Source organism: Caretta caretta, chromosome 4, assembly GCF_965140235.1.
Source record: "Caretta caretta isolate rCarCar2 chromosome 4, rCarCar1.hap1, whole genome shotgun sequence".
NCBI classification, from domain to species: domain Eukaryota; kingdom Metazoa; phylum Chordata; order Testudines; family Cheloniidae; genus Caretta; species Caretta caretta.
In genome coordinates this window covers 134,744,217-134,761,911 of record NC_134209.1, presented here as the reverse complement: position 1 = coordinate 134,761,911, position 17,695 = coordinate 134,744,217, and the positions used below count along the sequence as shown (strand labels likewise).

The following is a 17,695-nucleotide window of genomic DNA, read 5'->3' as shown; positions in this document are numbered from 1 at the left end:
AGATCTTCTGGGCTGACACAGGTAGCCCTCTCCTCCTTTCTTCTATCGCTACGAAGAGTTGGCCTGGTTGCTATGGAATTGTGACACCACCTTTTGCAGGAAGGCTGGGTGGGAGTACAGTTGGACCTTGTCCTTGAAGAACACTGTGTAAAGTAGTTCCAACATAAGGGCCTTGATTTCAGATCACAGGCGCCAGCTTCTAATTTACCCCATGGTGCTCATTACCCCAACTCAGCTCCAGGCCCTGCCCCTGCTCCACCCCTGTCCGGCCTCTTCCCACCCACTCCCCTGAGTGTGCCCCGTCCTCACTCCTCCCCCTCCCTTCTAGCGCCTCCTGCATGCCGCTGAACAGTTGTTCCACAGTGTTCAGGAGACACTGGGAGGAAGGGGAAGGAGCTGATCGGTGAGGGCTGCCAATGGGCAGGAGTGGGGAAGTGGGAGGGTAGCTTGGCTGCCAGTGGGTGCTAAGCACCTGCTAATTTTTCTGCGTGGGTGCTGGCTCATGTCCACACAGGGTCAAGGACTGAGCCCCTCCCTGCTTGTTGATATAGAACATGGCTGCAGTATTGTTTGTCAGGACTAGCACCACCTCGCCTGAGATCTGGGGAAGGAACATTTGGCATACTAAGTGAATCGCCCTGAACTCCCTTACATTTATGTGCAGGGAGAGTTCTTGGGACCAAAGGCCGAGTCCTGAAGTTGTTGAGGTGGGCCCGCACTCTAGGTCTGACACATCTGAGACCAAAGACACTGACGGTTGTGGGGGAACAAAGGGCACCCCCATCATTTCTGATCTTGACTCTTTCCACCAGTCTAGGGAGGCAAGGACCAGGGGAGGAATTGTTAGCACTGAGTCCAAGTGTTGTCTGCTCGGGGAGAACACTGAAGCTAGCCACATCTGGAGGGGTCTGAGGCACAATCTTGCGTGTTGAACCATGTAAGTATTTGCAGCCATGTGCCCCAGTAGCCTGAGGCAAACCTGAGCTGTCGTAATTGGGTGGACCATGACATCGGATATCAGGTCCAATATGGTCTGGAATCGGGTCTCTGGCAGGAAGGCCATGGCTTAGGTCAAGTCAAGCACTGCCCTAATAAATTCTATTCTCTGAACTGGGACAAGAGTTGGCTTTTGTTTATCAGCAGACCCAGTGCTCTGCAGGTGGCTTGGACAGTGCTGATGCTGTTCTGTACTTGAGCCTCTGACCGAACTTTGGTCAGCCAGTTGTCGAGTTATGGGGAGACCTGGATGCCTCGTCGTCTAAGTAAGGCCACTACTACTGCCATTTACTTCATGAAAACACAAGGGGATGCAGAGAGGCTGAACGGTAGGGTGGTGAATTGGTAGTGGTGTTGATTCACAATAAATCTGAGAAATCTTCTGTGGCCATGGAAGATACAAATGTGAAAATATGTGTCCTTTAAGTCGAGGATGCCATACCAATCCCCTGGATCCAGAGTGGGAATGATAGAGGCCAGGGAGACCATGCAGAAGCTCAGTTTCTTGGGATATCTGTTGAGGCAATACAGGTCCAGAATGGGCCGGAGGTCCCTCCTGGCCTTTGGGATAAGGAAATATTGGGAGTAAAACCCCTTCCCTCTCAAGTCTTGCAGAACCTCCTCCATGGCCCCATTCGTAAGGGGGATTGCACCTCCTGGACTAAGTATTGCTCATGAGAAGGGTCCCTGAAGAGGGACGGGGATGGTGGGTGATAGGGAGGGTAGACAAAAACTGAAGGGTATAGCTGACTGTCACTGTACTTTGTACCCAATGGTCCGTGGTTGTGTGGGACCACACTAGGCTGAAATGGGACAGACAGTCCAAAAATAAAAGGGAAGTTGGATCTGAAGCAGTGACAGCACACCTTCAAAAGGTCCGCTTGGGCCCCTCAGAGTACCTCCGAGACCTGGCTGGGAGGTTGAGGTGGACAGGAGCGGTTGGCACAGTTGATAACTTCTGACGCTGAGAATGAGGAGGCTGCTGGGGCCTGAATAACTTCCTGGAAGCCGTCGGAGCGTAAAGGCCTAAAGACTGAAGGGTGGCCCTTGAGTCCTTCAGGCTGTGAAGTCTTGTGTCCATCTGCTCCAAGAATAACGAGGAGTGGCCGTGGATGGTTGGACTTTGTGAGGAAGTCCCCAGGACAGGAGTCAAGATCACCACCTCATGGAGTCCATTATCCTGGCTGCCAAGTTGGCTGCATCCAGAGCTGCCTGGAGAGAGGTCCCAGCCCATTCTTACCCTCCAAGAGGGCAATGACCTTCTGCCTTTAATTTTGAGGCAGGGAGTCCTTAAATTTACCCAAGGAGTCCCACAGATAATAGTTGTATCTCCTCAGCAAAGCTTGCTGGTCAGAGATACGTAGTTGGAGGCTACCCATCGAATAACCCTTTCTTCCAAAAAGACCCAGTTTCTTGGCATCTTTTTGTTTGGGGGTAGCACTCAGCTGGCCCTGCCTGTCTCTCTCATTGGCTGCTGACACAATCGGGGGATATAATTATAAGCAAAGTCTGAATGAACTCTCCCAACAGCTAGTTGGAAAGGGGGAGAGACTTCAGGAGCAAATTGTATTTACATGAACACACCTATTCTGCCTAGATATCCAGCAGATAGAGCTGTGTTGCTCAAAGTGATCAACTTTAGCTGGTGTTGGGTTACAAATCACTTTAGTACTGAAAGCAGGGGCAGTGAAATGTTGTTATCAATGTTGTTCTCTTTATTGTATGAGTAAAGGGGATAAGTAAACGCACCTTGTAAGTTATTTTCTGACACTACCATTGGAGCGCTGTCTGCAGCCGAGGATAGTTGAGAAGGAACTGAGGGGGTCGGGCCGCATGAGTGCTAGATGAAGCGTCAATGACACCACGAGACAGCTACTGCACATGTGCGTCCCAACCAGGCACTGCTACCAAAAATCTCTGATCAGCAGTGCCGGGATGCACCAACACCTGAAGTGGAGCACCCCCAGGGACAGCACTTGAAGAACTGTGCTTAACTGTCCTAAATGAGGGAGTCACCTTCAGCTGAAAGGACCTCACTAAGCCAAGGGCTCAAATGTCAGACCCCTGTGAAAGTAAGAGGGGTGGAGACAGGTGTCCCAGCCAGGAGGTGTGGACTCTCCCTAAGGGTCGCCAGTCTGGTTTAACCTGTTCCTCCCCACAGTTCAAAGATAGAGCTAAATAGGCTCCATTAGGAGTCTTTTGTTATGTTAATTGCTCACTAAGAACCGAAAGTCACTAAGGGTTGGGTGGACTCTCAAGAGACTGACTTATAGAGGTCACAGCAGAGAGGCAGGTAGCAGATGGTGACTGGTGAGAGGAACAGCAGCTGGTGAGGAGGCCAGTGGAAAGAAGCGGCGGCCAGCGAGGCGGCCAGCCAGACCAAGTGCTCAGATGGCGGAACAAGGTGCCTTCTTCCCCAGGTGGGAAGTGAACTCACACAGATGCACCTCTGAACCCTGGGTCCTCACTGACCAACAACCACTGTGAGTGGGGTATGATGAGGAAGCAGAGAGGGGCTCAATAAAGGAACTTTTGGTTGTAGAAGTTGGAGTCTGGTGCCGGGCAGGAAGAAGCAGAAGCCTGCCTCTTGGAAATCTGAGTAGGAGAGGCAATGGAAGGGAAGACCCGGTATGAGGGGAATGCCCCAGGGGTTCTGTAAGGCCACTGTATCAGTCAGCGACCTGCTGGCCAGGTGCCATCTGGGGGACTAGTACCAAAGTCCAGTGGCATGTTGACTGGCTACTGGTGGTGACCCTGAGGTTGCACACAGGGTTCCCTTTCAGACTTGGAAGAGAAGTCCTCTCTTAGAGACCATGGCACAGTGGTACCTGCCTCTGCCTCCATGTGGTGCCAGGGGTCCAGGGACCTGTGGCAAACTAGAGATGGTTGGGACATCAGGGTCAGGGACAGCTTGCCTCTAGAGAGTGCTGGAGGGCCCAGTGCCGGGAAGGAGCTCGATGCTCCTTGCTCCTTCCAGTAATCAGAGCTGGCAGGTATCCCATCAGAGTTGGGCAGGGGGACCAGGAGAGATAGTAAATCCCTGTTGATGGGACAGTCAGATTGCTGGTGCCACGGTGGCTTCCGGGTGTGAGCGGAGAATACCACACCGGACTCAATGCTCTGGGCATAGTTGATGGTGCCATCACGGAGCCAGGAGTGGAAGTGTGGCACAGGTCTCACCGTGATTCCTTCCCTCCTCCTCCCCCCCCCCCCGGCTTGTCCTTCTTCTGCAACAGTGAGCGCCCTCTATGGGGCGCTATTTTTTGTGCTTTTTCCATAGCACCAGAGATGTCAAACGGTACCAGGAAGAGCTTGGTTCTGGAGGAGCACTTTGCACTGACACCAAAGTGCTCGGTGCCAAATCAGAGCAGCTCAGCTCTGAGGCAGGTGTGAGGGGAGCTTCCATGATGATAGTCATCAACCTGATGTGTCTGTCTTTTTTAGTATGGGGTCTAAAGTCCCAATAGATCTGGCATTTGTCCTTCACATGAGTTTCCCCCAAGCACTTCAACCAGCTGGAGTGCAGATTGCTCATGGGTATAGGTTTGCCACAGGAGGCACAAGGTTTGAAGCCCGGGCACAGAGGCATGTCCCTTGATGATAGGGACTATTTACAGTAACTATGTACACTGACATTAATCACAATAACTATATACTCTAAACAATGATAAACTAAGAGTTATAGTCCAAAAACTACTGGGGAGAAGCCTTGCCAAAGCAAGAAGGGTCATTCAAGCAACTGTCATGGGCGGTAAGAAGGAACTGAGAATGTTTGTGGCCGGTGGTGCCCCTTTTACCGGTGCATAAGCACGCAGCAACAGAGGGTGCCAGAGCCAGCCCAATGGATACCACTGAGGGAAAAATCGCTGGCAACAGTGCACACACCTAACATGGAATGGACATAAGAAAGCACTCAAAGAAGAATATTTCAAATTTATTTACATTATAGCAAAAGACTAAAAAAAAGGTTTTGCAAAGTAGCACTTTCCCATCTTTTTTGAAGACACATTCCTATGACAATACAACTAAGATCTAAATTAGAGTCAATACTCTATGACTCATACTTTTGTTGAGTGCCTGGGAAGAGATGTTTTTAAAAGGTAGAGAATTTAAATTTGAGGAATAAACTGGGTGATACCAGTAGTTCAAAGTTGAGTTTCTACAGTGAAGGGATAATTATTTACTTGTAATACTACTTGTCTGACTGTATTGTTTTACCAGATTCCTACTTTTCTACTTCCACTCGCTAGTGCAAAGAAAGTCGGAACCCCCTAAATCTCAAAGAGTTGGGGTTTTTGAAGCCCAGGTAGTTTAGCCCTATTCTGAGACCAATTACCAATGCCTCAGTACTCCCCGGATCATTCTACTATAGTTTCTTCAAGAGAAGGAAGTGGAGTTATCCCTAAATTCTAAGTGTAACTAACAGTCAACAAATATTTATAAGGTAGGAGGAGTCCATCAGAAAAAAAGAATCAGCTTTTGAAAAATTATTGCCTCCTCCTCAATAGTGAGGGGACACAGGTGGATGAGTAAGAATCCGGTCAGAAGATATCTTCCAAGAAGCACAATTACAGGTTAGCCTTTCTCTAAAGAAGCCATATTAACTGGATTCCTATGCTTAGAGACTAAAACATATGAGGAGAGTTTTCCATGAATCCATAAATTTTCCAGTCATAGAACAAAGGAAAAGGGAACAAAGAACCTAGGGAAAGAAGTCACTCACCTTGTGCAGTAATGATGGTTCTTTGAAGTGTGTCCCCCTATGGATGCTCCACTGTAGATGTGTCTGCATCCTTGTTCTGCTGATTGGAAAACTTTGGTATCACTGTACATTCTGCCTGAGCTGTTTCTCGCCTACCACGAGGTTAGCCAGCATGCACAGGAAAACCCTCCTCGATTCCTTCTCTACCACGGAGTTAATGACAAGAACTCTGAAGCAGAGGGGAAGAGGGTGGGTTGTGGACCACCCACAGAGAGACACATCTCGATGAACCATCGTTACTGGACAAAGGTGAGTAACTTCTTCTTTGAGTAGTGTCTCTATGAGTTCTACATTGTAGGTGACTCCCGAGAAGTGCCCACCACTAGTGACTGGGGCTTCAGAGTCGAGACTGTTATAGATGCTGGCTCCATGGCACTAAATCTGGCATCTGCAGCCAAGTCCCCCAGGATGGCATAATGTTCTGCAAAGGTATGTGCAAGATGTTCAGGTAGCTGCTCTGCAGATTTCTGATACAGATTTTCTGATATCCTTGGAGAAGGTGATGGAAGAGGAAACCGATCTCATAGAATGCATGCATATTGAAGACGGGAGTGTTACATTACGTATCTGGTAACAGAGCTTAATATAGTTCGAGACCCATTTGAAGAGTCTTCGAGGTGAAATTGCTGTACCTTTTAACCTATCTGCAATGGAGAGGAAGAGTCTCAGAGACTTTCTGAAAGCTCTTGTTCTGTCCAAACAGAAGGCCAAGGCTCTCCTCACATCTAGTGTATGGAGGATGCCTTCCCTATTATCCTGATGAGGTCTGGGATAAAAGGTTGGAAGCCAAATAAGCTGATTTATATGAAATGTTGAAGTCACCTTGGGAATGAACTTCGGATGTGGTCTAAGAGTGACTTTGTCAGAGAAGAACACAGTGAACGGGGATGCGCCATTAGAGCCACTATCTCCCCTATCCTTCTTGCTGAGGTAATGGTGATCAGGAATGCTGTCTTCATTGAAAGGTGAGTTAATGAACAAGTGTTCATGGGTTCAAATGGAGGTCTAGTCAGTCCTTTTAACATTAGGTTGAGACCCACTGAGGACTGGGAAGTCTGGGTTAGAGAAAGAGGTCTGCTATGCCTTTGAGAAACCTCTTTGTAATTGGATAGAAAAAGACTGAGTACCCTTCTACCTCCTGGTGGAAGGTTTCAATTGCTGCTAGGTGAATCTTTAGTGAGCTAATAGAGAGAGACCCGATTTCTTGAGAGTCAACAGGTAGTCCAGGACTACTGGTAGGGTGGCTGCATTTGGGATGACACCTTTGGGCCGACACCAGATTTGAAACCTTTTCCTTTTGTAGGTAGGTACAATGAGTACCTCCTTTCCTAATGTGTAATAACACCTCCTGTACCTCCTCAGAGCAAGATGTCTCTATGTGCTGGAACCATGAAGGAGGCAGGCTTTGAGTCAAAGAATCCGCAGGTTGGGATGGATAGCAGGTAAGGAGTGACTGGAAGAGTCATAGGTGCACAGTGTCAACTGTGTCAGGTAACGGTACCATTTCTGTCTGGTCCAGGTGGGAGAAATCCATACGATGTTTGTTTTTTCTCTTTTCACTTTCAACAGGACTTTCAGTATTAGAAGGAATGGGAGAAAGGTGTAAAGAAGACTGTCATAAATATAAAGGGAAGGGTAATCCCCTTTGAAATCCCTCCTGGCCAGGGGAAAGCTCCTCTCACCTGTAAAGGGTTAAGAAGCTAAAGGTAACCTCGCTGGCACCTGACCAAAATGACCAATGAGGAGACAAGATACTTTCAAAAGCTGGGAGGAGGGAGAGAAACAAAGGGTCTGTGTGTCTGTCTATAGTCTGTCTTTGCCGGGGAAAGACCAGGAATGGAGTCTTAGAACTTTTAGTAAGTAATCTAGCTAGGTATGTGTTAGATTATGATTTCTTTAAATGGCTGAGAAAAGAATTGTGCTGAATAGAATAACTATTTCTGTCTGTGTATCTTTTTTGTAACTTAAGGTTTTGCCTAGAGGGGTTCTCTATGTTTTTGAATCTAATTACCCTGTAAGATATCTACCATCCTGATTTTACAGGGGGGATTTCTTCATTTCTATTTACTTCTATTTTTATTAAAAGTCTTCTTGTAAGAAAACTGAATGCTTTTTCATTTTTCTCAGATCCAAAGGTTTGGGTCTGTGGTCACCTATGCAAATTGGTGAGGCTTTTTATCCAACATTTCCCAGGAAAGGGGGGGTGCAAGTGTTGGGAGGATTGTTCATTGTTCTTAAGATCCAAGGGTCTGGGTCTGTAGTCACCTAGGCAAATTGGTGAGGCTTTTTACCAAACCTTGTCCAGGAAGTGGGGTGCAAGGTTTTGGGAAGTATTTTGGGGGGAAGGACGCGTCCAAACAGCTCTTCCCCAGTAACCAGTATTAGTTTGGTGGTGGTAGCGGCCAGTCCAAGGACAACGGGTGGAATATTTTGTACCTTGGGGAAGTTTTGACCTAAGCTGGTAAAGATAAGCTTAGGAGGTTTTTCATGCAGGTCCCCACATCTGTACCCTAGAGTTCAGAGTGGGGGAGGAACCTTGACAAAGACCCTTGTCTCAGAAAAGGAGGAGAGCATCTCCCATGGAGTGTTGTCCGATCCCCACTCTAGAGCAGTACTGTGGACATTTCTTGTTCTTGTAAGTAGCTAATAGGTCTACTGTCGGTGTCCCCCATTGTTGGAATATGTCATGGAGGAACACTGAATCTATTTCCCATTCGTGGTCATGTGGGAATTTGTGGCTGAGACTGTCCACCTTTGTGCTGCACACGCCTATGTTTTTCATGCCCCCGCAGTACTGGTGCTTCTTTGCTTGTGCCCATTGGGTCTTTAGGCAGCCCAAATTGCTCTGTCAACTCGGTACCACCATGCCCATGGTACCAGATATAGATGGCTTTGGTGCTGTTGGTACCAATGATACTGATTGAGCCTGAGATTGTTTTGGGCTTGATTGGGGCTCACTATGTGGCCTCACAAACCTTTTCTTAGAGGCCTTATGTGAGTGGTTCGCAGGTGTCTCCCTGGACTCACCTCCCTTCAAAGGAGAGGGTTGCGGTGAGGGCTCCTGCCAGGACTCCAGAGGTTGAAGGCCTGACTCCATGAGTAGAAGTTTGAGTCTCAGTTCTCTTTCCTGGATATGGGCTTCAGTCACTGACACAAGAAACACTTCTGTGGAATGTCAGGTTTCAGAAGTGAGCTGTAGCTCACGAAAGCTTATGCTCAAATAAATTGGTTAGTCTCTAAGGTGCCACAAGTACTCCTTTTCTTTCTGTGGAATGTGTTTCTCTCCCAGGCAGTGAACACACTGCGAGCGTCTGTCAGTCGCTGGGATAGATTCCTTGCAACTGAGGCACTTTTTGAAGCCCGGGGAGCCGGGCATACCCTTGTCCAGTGTGTTGGCAGAAGACTGTTTGTGTTTTAAAGCAAGGCCAAAATAAAATGCAAACAAAGTTGGGAAAGAAAAAAGGCTTCAAGGGAAGATAAAAAATAGCAATTCTAAAAGAGTTAATCTGCAAACGAACAGCTCCAGCTCCATCTCTAACCAGGGATGGTTGAGAAGGCACTGAGGAGGACTCACTCAGGCACGTTGGCTAATTTTGTGCCAGGCGAGGAGCAGCGCATGTGCAAACAGAATGGATACTATTACCAAAATTCTCCGATCAGCAGTGCAGGGATGCAGACACACCGACAGTGGAGCACCCATCAGGACACTATTCAAAGAATCCTGGAGACTTCCAAAATGATAAGAACTGCCATACTGGGTCAGACCAATGGTCCATATAGCCCAGGATCCTGTCTCTAACAATGGCAGATACCAGAACTTCAAAGGGAATATACAGAACAGGACAATTTTGGAGAGATCCACCCGTATCTTCCCCTCCCAGCCTCTGGCAGTCAGAGATTTATGGTTGCGTAGTGGGTTAGCAGTAGTCCCTCCCACTCGGGGTCAGTGGGAGGCCACTCACTGTGCGTTGCTCACTGCCAGGGAATTAGCAGATCACTGCACAGCCTATGGCTCTGGCCTGCAGTCCAGGCAGAGCAGCAAATGAGTCTCTGGGCCCCAGATCCTCAAGCAGAGCGAGGCACCAACCAGTCTCTGACTCCTGCCTATAGTCAGAACAGAGCAGCAAACAGTTAGAGGTTCTGGCCCATGATCTGGGCAGAGCAACGCAAAAGTCTCTGAGCCCCGGTCCAGAAAGAGTGGGTAAGGGTCAGTTCTGATATGATTCTGTCTTTAAAATTACATGTAAAACGATTAATGTCACTGTATAATTGTTTTAATAAAGTATATTTATTATCAATTATACACTGATTTCAATGGAAGTTTTGCCAATGCAAAGATGGCATAATTAGGCACAAAACATCTTACCTTGTTTCCAGTTAATATCATCACCATAAACATGAAGCAGTGTTCTCAAAAAATCCTTTGCATTGAAGCAAACAACAGTACAGTGTAGTATTTGAAATAGTATTTCCCTATATAAGATATAAAAATAAATTCACTAACTGAGCATTTCATTTTTTCATATTACTGAATGCAAAATTTACATTATGTACATTTCTGTTGAACATGAATTAATATCACTTATTTAGTTAAAACAAATAAGGATTCTTACTTCTTGTACAAATAGGCTATCGGGGATTAGAAATAAATGTGGTTTCCCTCTCCCTCCCCATTGCTTCTGCTGAGCAATGAATAGGAAAACAGGATTGTATTTTCATTTTACTAAGTTAACTTTTTTCCCCTAAATTATGTTTTTCAAATAACAACCACTTAGTTGATATGCTTTCATAAGAGAAGGTTACTCACCTTGTGCAGTAACTGAGGTTCTTTGAGATGTGTGTCCCTGTGGGTGCTGCACTCTAGGTGATGGTGCGTCCCAGCGCCATTGATTAGACATCTTCAGTAGCAGTGCCTAGCCAGGCCACGCATGCGCAGCTGCTGTCTCGTGGCATCGCTGGAGTCTGTTCAGTGCGCACACAGCATGACCCCCTCAGTTCCTTCTCTACTGTAGAGTCCTCTTTTTTCCAGAGTAGAGGGGAGGGGTAGTGGAGCATAGACAGGGACACACATCTCGAAGAACCTCAGTTACTGCACAAGGTGAGTAACCAACCTTCTCTTCTTCTTCAAGTGCTGTCTGTGGGTGCTCCACTCAAGGTGAAAGTAGAGCAGTACCCACTATGGTTGGGGGGACTTTGGAGTTATGTGCATGGTAGCAGCAGAAAGGACAGTAAGGCCTACTATGGCATCCGCCCTGGGGTCGTGTGTATTGGCATAGTGCTTGGCAAAGGTATGGTCTGAGGCCCATGTGGCGGCTTTGCAAATATCCGGAATGGATACATTGTGCAGGAATGCCACAGGTTGTTGACACGGCTCGAGCAGACCTGTGCATTTTTCTGTTATTAAAAGAATCTGAGTCCAAATTAAAAAAAAAAAAATAGCACCCGGTGTTAGATTTTAAGGCCTGTTTCTTAACCATTCCTAGACTAATTAACAGATTCACTTATAAATTCTCAGAAAAATTCTATATTCAAAGAGGTGTAATTTTAGGAAGGATATGATGTATTCTTCCTATATAGCAAAGGGGTTAAAAATCCCTACTTTAAGTGCAAAACTCAACTCAATATTCTTATCAAGCCACAACTGGCATCTCCATAACAAACTTAACCATGCTAATGGTGCTAAAATAAATTCAATCAGCAGTTTATGCAGGCACATTAGTGAAACCATGATTTAAACAGTTACTGAAAGCTACAAACAAATTGTCAATATTTTAACACTGTACAAAGTGATATTTAAATATAACCTGCTTGTTGCTCTTAGATCCCTTGGGAAAGCATAAGCACATCACACTACTTTTCGTCCTTCTCAAACTAGTTACAGTTTCTTTGCCTGTGCTGTATTTAATAATTTATGACGCACAGTTATAAAAAGAAGAGAGATTTATGTAGACTTTGCTATGAATCAAAACTAGGATGTCACTAAAAGGAGTTCTCATGGACAAAAAAGATTGTGTTTAATAGTAAACAAAGCTTTAAATAACAGTGGACTAATAGATGTAGGTTTTGTCTAAATGCTAATGATTCCACATTAAAATGATATGCTGGTTTTATAGAGGTGAACTATTGTATACAGTAGTACACTGATGAGTTGCACAATTTATAATCTGAAAGAAAAACTAATGCTGGGATTTCATATTACTGAAACTTCACTTTTAAAAGTGCTTTAAGGAAGGGATTATTCTATTTTTCTGAATTGCACAGCACAGTGCCCAGTGTAAGTATTAAACAATAATAATTTACATTAAAATTACTAGCAGAATATGAATAGTAATAACTAGCACCTTTATATTTACAATTTTATAGATGGAGAGAGAGAGAGACATAAAAAAATAAAGTGACTTGCCCTTTGATATAGTTAACTCAAGAACTGTGACAGAACCGAAGTCCCTGTCCCCCATCTTATACTTTGTCAAAATTAATTATACTTTATAATCTGATTTTGTTGTTGTTGTTTTGTTTTTTACTTTTTGCTCATTTAAAAAATTCAGTAATTCACAATAGACCTCCCAGTCATTAGGGTAAATTAGCTAAATTCTAATAAATTTTAAAAAATTGACTAACATTACATTCTGGTCCCTTTAGAATTCTAAGTCCTGTGTCTCCCAAAGTCTAACATATAATAATATATTAAATTTTTAAATAAAACTAACAATGGAATTTGATTAAATTTAAAAAAATGGATATTTAAAAGAAATAAATGCAATCTTTAAAATTAAGTGGCAATAGCAAAGAGAGATTTATACTTTAAACAACACTATCTTATAATTTAGACTGAACTTTTGATCTATAATGTTATAAAAATTGCTACTGGCTGCTAAGAAATATCCTCAGGAATGTTAAATGCTATTTTTAAAAAATCTACTCTATTCAAAAATTTTAAAAAATTATGAATACAGTTCAAAAAGCTGTGCTGTAATCCTGTTCATATGGTCTCTTTACAAACGCCCATCAAAAATCTCCCAGAAATGAAGTACAACATCCATAGGCAAGAAAGAAAAATAAAATTGGAAAGGAAAGTTATTTACCTTTAGTAACTAGAGCTATTCAAGATGTATTGTTTACATGTGTTCCACTTCGAGTTGTATGCATATGCCCCATGCACTGGAGATTGGAAGGCTTTAGCCAGCAGTGTCTGTTAGTCACACCTGCTCCCCGATGACCTTGAGGCCTTCTCACTATGTGATATAAAAGGGTGACCAACCATCCTCAGTCCTAGCACCACTGTCAACTCCAGGCTATTGGTCTGCACAGTAGTGGGGAAAAGGAGAGTGGGTTATGCAACACATGTAAACAATTCATCTCTAAGAACTCCAGTTACTAAAAGTAACTTTACTTTCCATTTTGAATGCTTGTTTACATGTGCTCCCATGCAGTAAGTAATAGATGGAGCAGAGTACTGCAAGTCTAATTAAATAGAGAATGCAACACAGACTTCCCAAACTGGGCATCTGAATGAGATTCCTGAACTAAAGTATAATGGCTTTGGCTAGTGAAAGTATGTATACTACTATAAGTAGTAGCCCTACATATATCAGCTACAGTTATCCCTCTAAGAGGCTGCGGAAGTGGCCTGTGCTCTAGTACAGCGGTTCTCAAACTATGGGGCGCACCTTCCAAGGAAGGCATGGGAATGTGTCAAGGGAGGCGCAAGTTTTGTGCTGCCGCTCCCCCCCTCCCCTTTTTTTTTTGGAAGAGCTCCAGCTGTCAGCCCCTGGTGGCTGAAGCTCTTGCAGAAGAGCTGGGCACACCCGGGAGGTGGGATGGAGGGGATAAAGGGGACAGTCAGACCTCCCACTGCCTGGGGCTTACTGCCAGACCCCCTCCTGCCTGGGCTCTCCTTCCCCACTCCCGGCTAATCCTTCATCGGGAGGCAGCCTGGGCTCAGGCTCTACTTCCCTAGCCTAGGAGGCTCTCTGAATGGTTTTGTTCTAGACAAAATGATAGGGTTGCCAGGCATCCAGTTTTTGACTAGAACACCCAGTTGAAAATGGACCCTGGCAGCTCCAGTCAGCACAGCTGACAGGGCCGCTAAAAGTCTGGTTGGCCTAAGGTGGGCAGGCAGGCTCTGTGCCCAGCAGCTCTGTATGGCTCCCAGGAAATGGCGGCATGTCCCTCCAGCTCCTAGGCAGAGGGGCAGCCATAGAGGCTCTGCGCGCAGGCGCTGCCCAGAGCACCAGCTCCACAGCTCCCACTGGCTGGGAACGCCGTGGTTGCAGCCAATGGGAGCTGTGGAGCCAGTGCTTGGGACAGCGCCTCCGGGCGGCGTTCAGTGCCTGTGGGCGGGAGCAGCTTGCAGAGGCCACCTGGCCGCCGCTCCGCCTAGAAGCCGGAGGCGCATGCTATCACTTCCTGGGAGCCATGCGGTCTTCCTCAGTCCCCAAGAAATGCTGGGGCCACCTGAAGTCAGAGCCACCTGGAGACCGCACCCCCTCCTGCACCCCAACCCTCTGCCCCAGCTCTGAGCTCCCTCCTGCACTCTGAACCTCTCGGCCCCAGCCTGCAGCCCCCTCCTTTACCCCCAAACCCTTCATCCCCGGCCCCACCTGAGAGCCCACAACCTCAGCTGGAGCTCTCACCCCCTTTCACACCCCATTCCCTGCCCCAGCCCAGTGAAAATGAGCAAGTGAGCGAGAGTGGGGGAAAGTAAGCGATGGAGGGAGGAGGGATGGAGTGAGCGGCCGGCGGGGCCTTGGAGAAGGGGTGCGGGCGGGGGGCGGGGCCAGGGTGTTCAGTTTTCTGCAATTAAAAAGTTGGCAACCCTACAAGACAGAGCTTGGAAAACATCAGAGTATGTAATGCAGCCTCACACTTAGCTGAATGAGGCTTTGGGAAAAAATAGGTAAGTGAATGGACTGATTTAAATAAGTGTCAGAGATTACTTTGGGAAGAAATTTAGGTTGTGACCAGAGTGTAACTTTAACCCTGTGAAAAATTATATATGGGGGGTTTCACCATAGAGCTTGCAATTATCTGAGGAAGGATGGTCCAGTGGTTAGAGCACTAGCCTGGACTGTGGAAAACATGGGTTGGGGGGAGGGATAGCTCAGTGGTTTGAGCATTGGCCTGCTAAACCCAGGGTTGTGAGTTCAATCCTTGAGGGGGCCATTTAGGAATCTGGGGCAAAAATTGGGAATTGGTCCTGCTTTGAGCAGGGGGTTGGACTAGATGACCTCCTGAGGTCCCTTCCAACCCTAATATTCTATGATTTCCAGACCCTGCATGCCGATCTATAGGGCCCTACCAAATTCACAGTCCATTTTGGTCGATATCAAGGCCCCAGGATTTTAAAATTGGTCAATATCACGATTTCAGAGGGAGGTGAGACTGATCTCCCTGTGCTCCCTCACTTCTGCGCTGCCACTGGAGGTAGATCTCATCTCCCCACCCAACCCAGGTTAGCAGCTAGGAGCACCTGGCTGAGGTGCTCCCAACAGTACATGGAAGATTGGACCACCACCTCCAGAAGCCTCTTCTGGCTGCAGAAAGCTTCGGGGATGCTGCCCAGCCCTAGAACTTCCTGCAGCAGCGGGAGGTATGCAGAGGTGGGTCTGATCTCCCCCCGAGAGTGGCTGTGCTGTGGAAGAACAAGTCCTGTGTCTTGCCAGCCAAGCCTGGACTAGCAATTAGGAGCCCCCAGCTGGAGTGCTCCCCGGAACATGGGAGAGATCACATTTCTCGTGGAAGGGCTTATTTCACAGTCTGTGACATGTTTTTCATGGCCATAAAACTGGTAGGGCCTACCAATATAACTGCAACAAAAAATGCCATCTTCATAGACAAATGGAGTAATGAGCACAAGGCTAATAGCTCAAATGGAGGTCCCTCCAAGTAGATAAGTACCACATTAAGATTCCAAGATAAAAGTAAGCATTGTAAAATAAGTTATTGAAGGAAAAACTCTCAGAAGACCTTTCACAAACTTTTTAACTGAAGGATGAGATGGTCGTGAATTGGTGGATGATGTGCAGAGATAGCAGCCAAACACACACGTAATGAGCTTAGCAACAAACCAAAGGTTTTTAAGAATAATAGATACTTGATATGAGGGACTGATGTCTCTCATGGGTAAGAATTTACTGAATGGATGAAAAACATTTCCATTTTTCAGTCCTCAGAGACTCCTTTCTTTTTTCTGCTCTGAATCAATATGCTGTATATATCAACAGAACTGTTAGCCAGAGAGTTTCCATGCTGTGAGGTTTAGGAACAACAAATCTAGATGAAATGTTGTCCCATTGTTCTGAGTAATTAAGTCTGGTAGATACTGGAGGTGTCAGAGAGATTTCTGATTTCCTTGAACCAGTATTGCCTGGGCCAGTCTAGGGCTATTAGGATGACTGAGGCCTTGTCCGGTTTGACCTTCCTTAACACACGTAGGGTCAGAGGAACTGGGGGAATAAACATACAATATGGCCTGAACCCAGGGGATTAGGAAGGCATCTTCTTGAGAACTCAGACTTTGTCCTCCCTTGGAACAAAATACTTTGTATTTCTTGTTCTGGTCAGCTGCAAACAGACACTACTGATTGAAAATGGACTTGATGACCAAATCCTTTAAGGACCATTTATGATTCGGAGCAATAGGTCTGCTTAGATTGTCTGCCAGCCTGTCGTATAGTCCTGGAAGGTGATATACAGTTGTTGTGCAGGATACATCAATTCCATAGATCAACTGCTTCCCTGCACAACATTGTTTATCTAGTTCCCACGTTTGTTTACATAAAACTTTGTGGTGGTATGGTTGATTCTCATCTGTACACTCTGATATTTGATATGAGGTAGAAAGGCCATGCAGGCAAGCCATATTGCTCTGAGCTCCAGGACACTGATATGAACCCAAGCATCTCTTTGAGACCATTGACCCTGTACTGTACACTCCAGCAACGACACATCTGTCACTACTGACTTAGTGGGAAATTCTGAGGAGAACAGAAATCCCTTGCAGACCTAATATGGATCTTTCCACCAGTTGAAGGAGTTCAAAACTTCTTGAGGTATGTGTACCCTCATATCTATATTGTGGCCATCAGGGTGATAAGCCATCCATTACCACCCCTTACGACAACAGAGACACGGTCTAGTGTATCAACAGCTGAACATGATCTCCCAGAATGACACTGCCCAAATAGGATAATGCTATCCTTGGATGCATAAACAGAGGAATCTCGAATAGGAGTAGAGTGGTTATTTTAACCTCTGTATTTGGCTCTACAAGAATACTGTGTCCAGTTCTAGTGTCCACAATTCAAGAAGGATGTTAATAAACTGGACAAGTCCAGAGAAGAGTCACAAGCAAGACGATTGGAAGAATTGGAAGACATACCCTACAGTGACAGATTCAAGGTGCTCAATCTATTTAGCTGAGCAAAATATAAGGTTAAGAGGTGACTTGATTAGAGTTTATAAGTACCTACACAGGGAACAAATATTTGATAATGAGCTCTTCAATCTAGCAGAGAAAGGTACAACACGATACAATGACTGGAAGTTGAACATAGACAAAAATTCAGACTGGAAATAAAGTGTAATTTTTTTTAAACAGTGAGAATAATTAATCACTGGAACAATTTACCAAGGGTCATGGTGGATTCTCCATCACTGGAAATTTTAAATCAAGATTAGATGTTTTTCTAAAAGATATGCACTAGTAGACCTGTGTTATATAGATAGGCTAGACTGTCACAATGGCCCCTTCTAGTGTTGGAATCTATGAATCTGTGAAAGAAAAAAAATCTATAATTGGGGTCACCAGAGTACCTGAAGCCATGTGACCTTAAAACCAGAGACTTGAACTAGATTTGTTTTGCAGTTCATTTATCAACTCTGACCTACTGTTGAATCTGCCCTGCAGTAGGTACGCTTGAGCCATCATGGTAT

At 45.7% G+C, this 17,695-nt stretch overlaps 1 protein-coding gene across 1 annotated transcript in view; it reads right to left on the bottom strand.

Annotated features, from left to right (window-relative positions):
• The window catches only part of POLN (DNA polymerase nu), a 226,331-nt gene that overhangs the window by 167,266 nt on the left and 41,370 nt on the right, over positions 1 to 17,695 (bottom strand). The window contains exon 7 of the mRNA XM_075128232.1: positions 10,125 to 10,231. Coding sequence (XP_074984333.1) covers positions 10,125 to 10,231 — 107 coding nt within the window. The remainder of the gene's footprint in view (positions 1 to 10,124; positions 10,232 to 17,695) is intronic.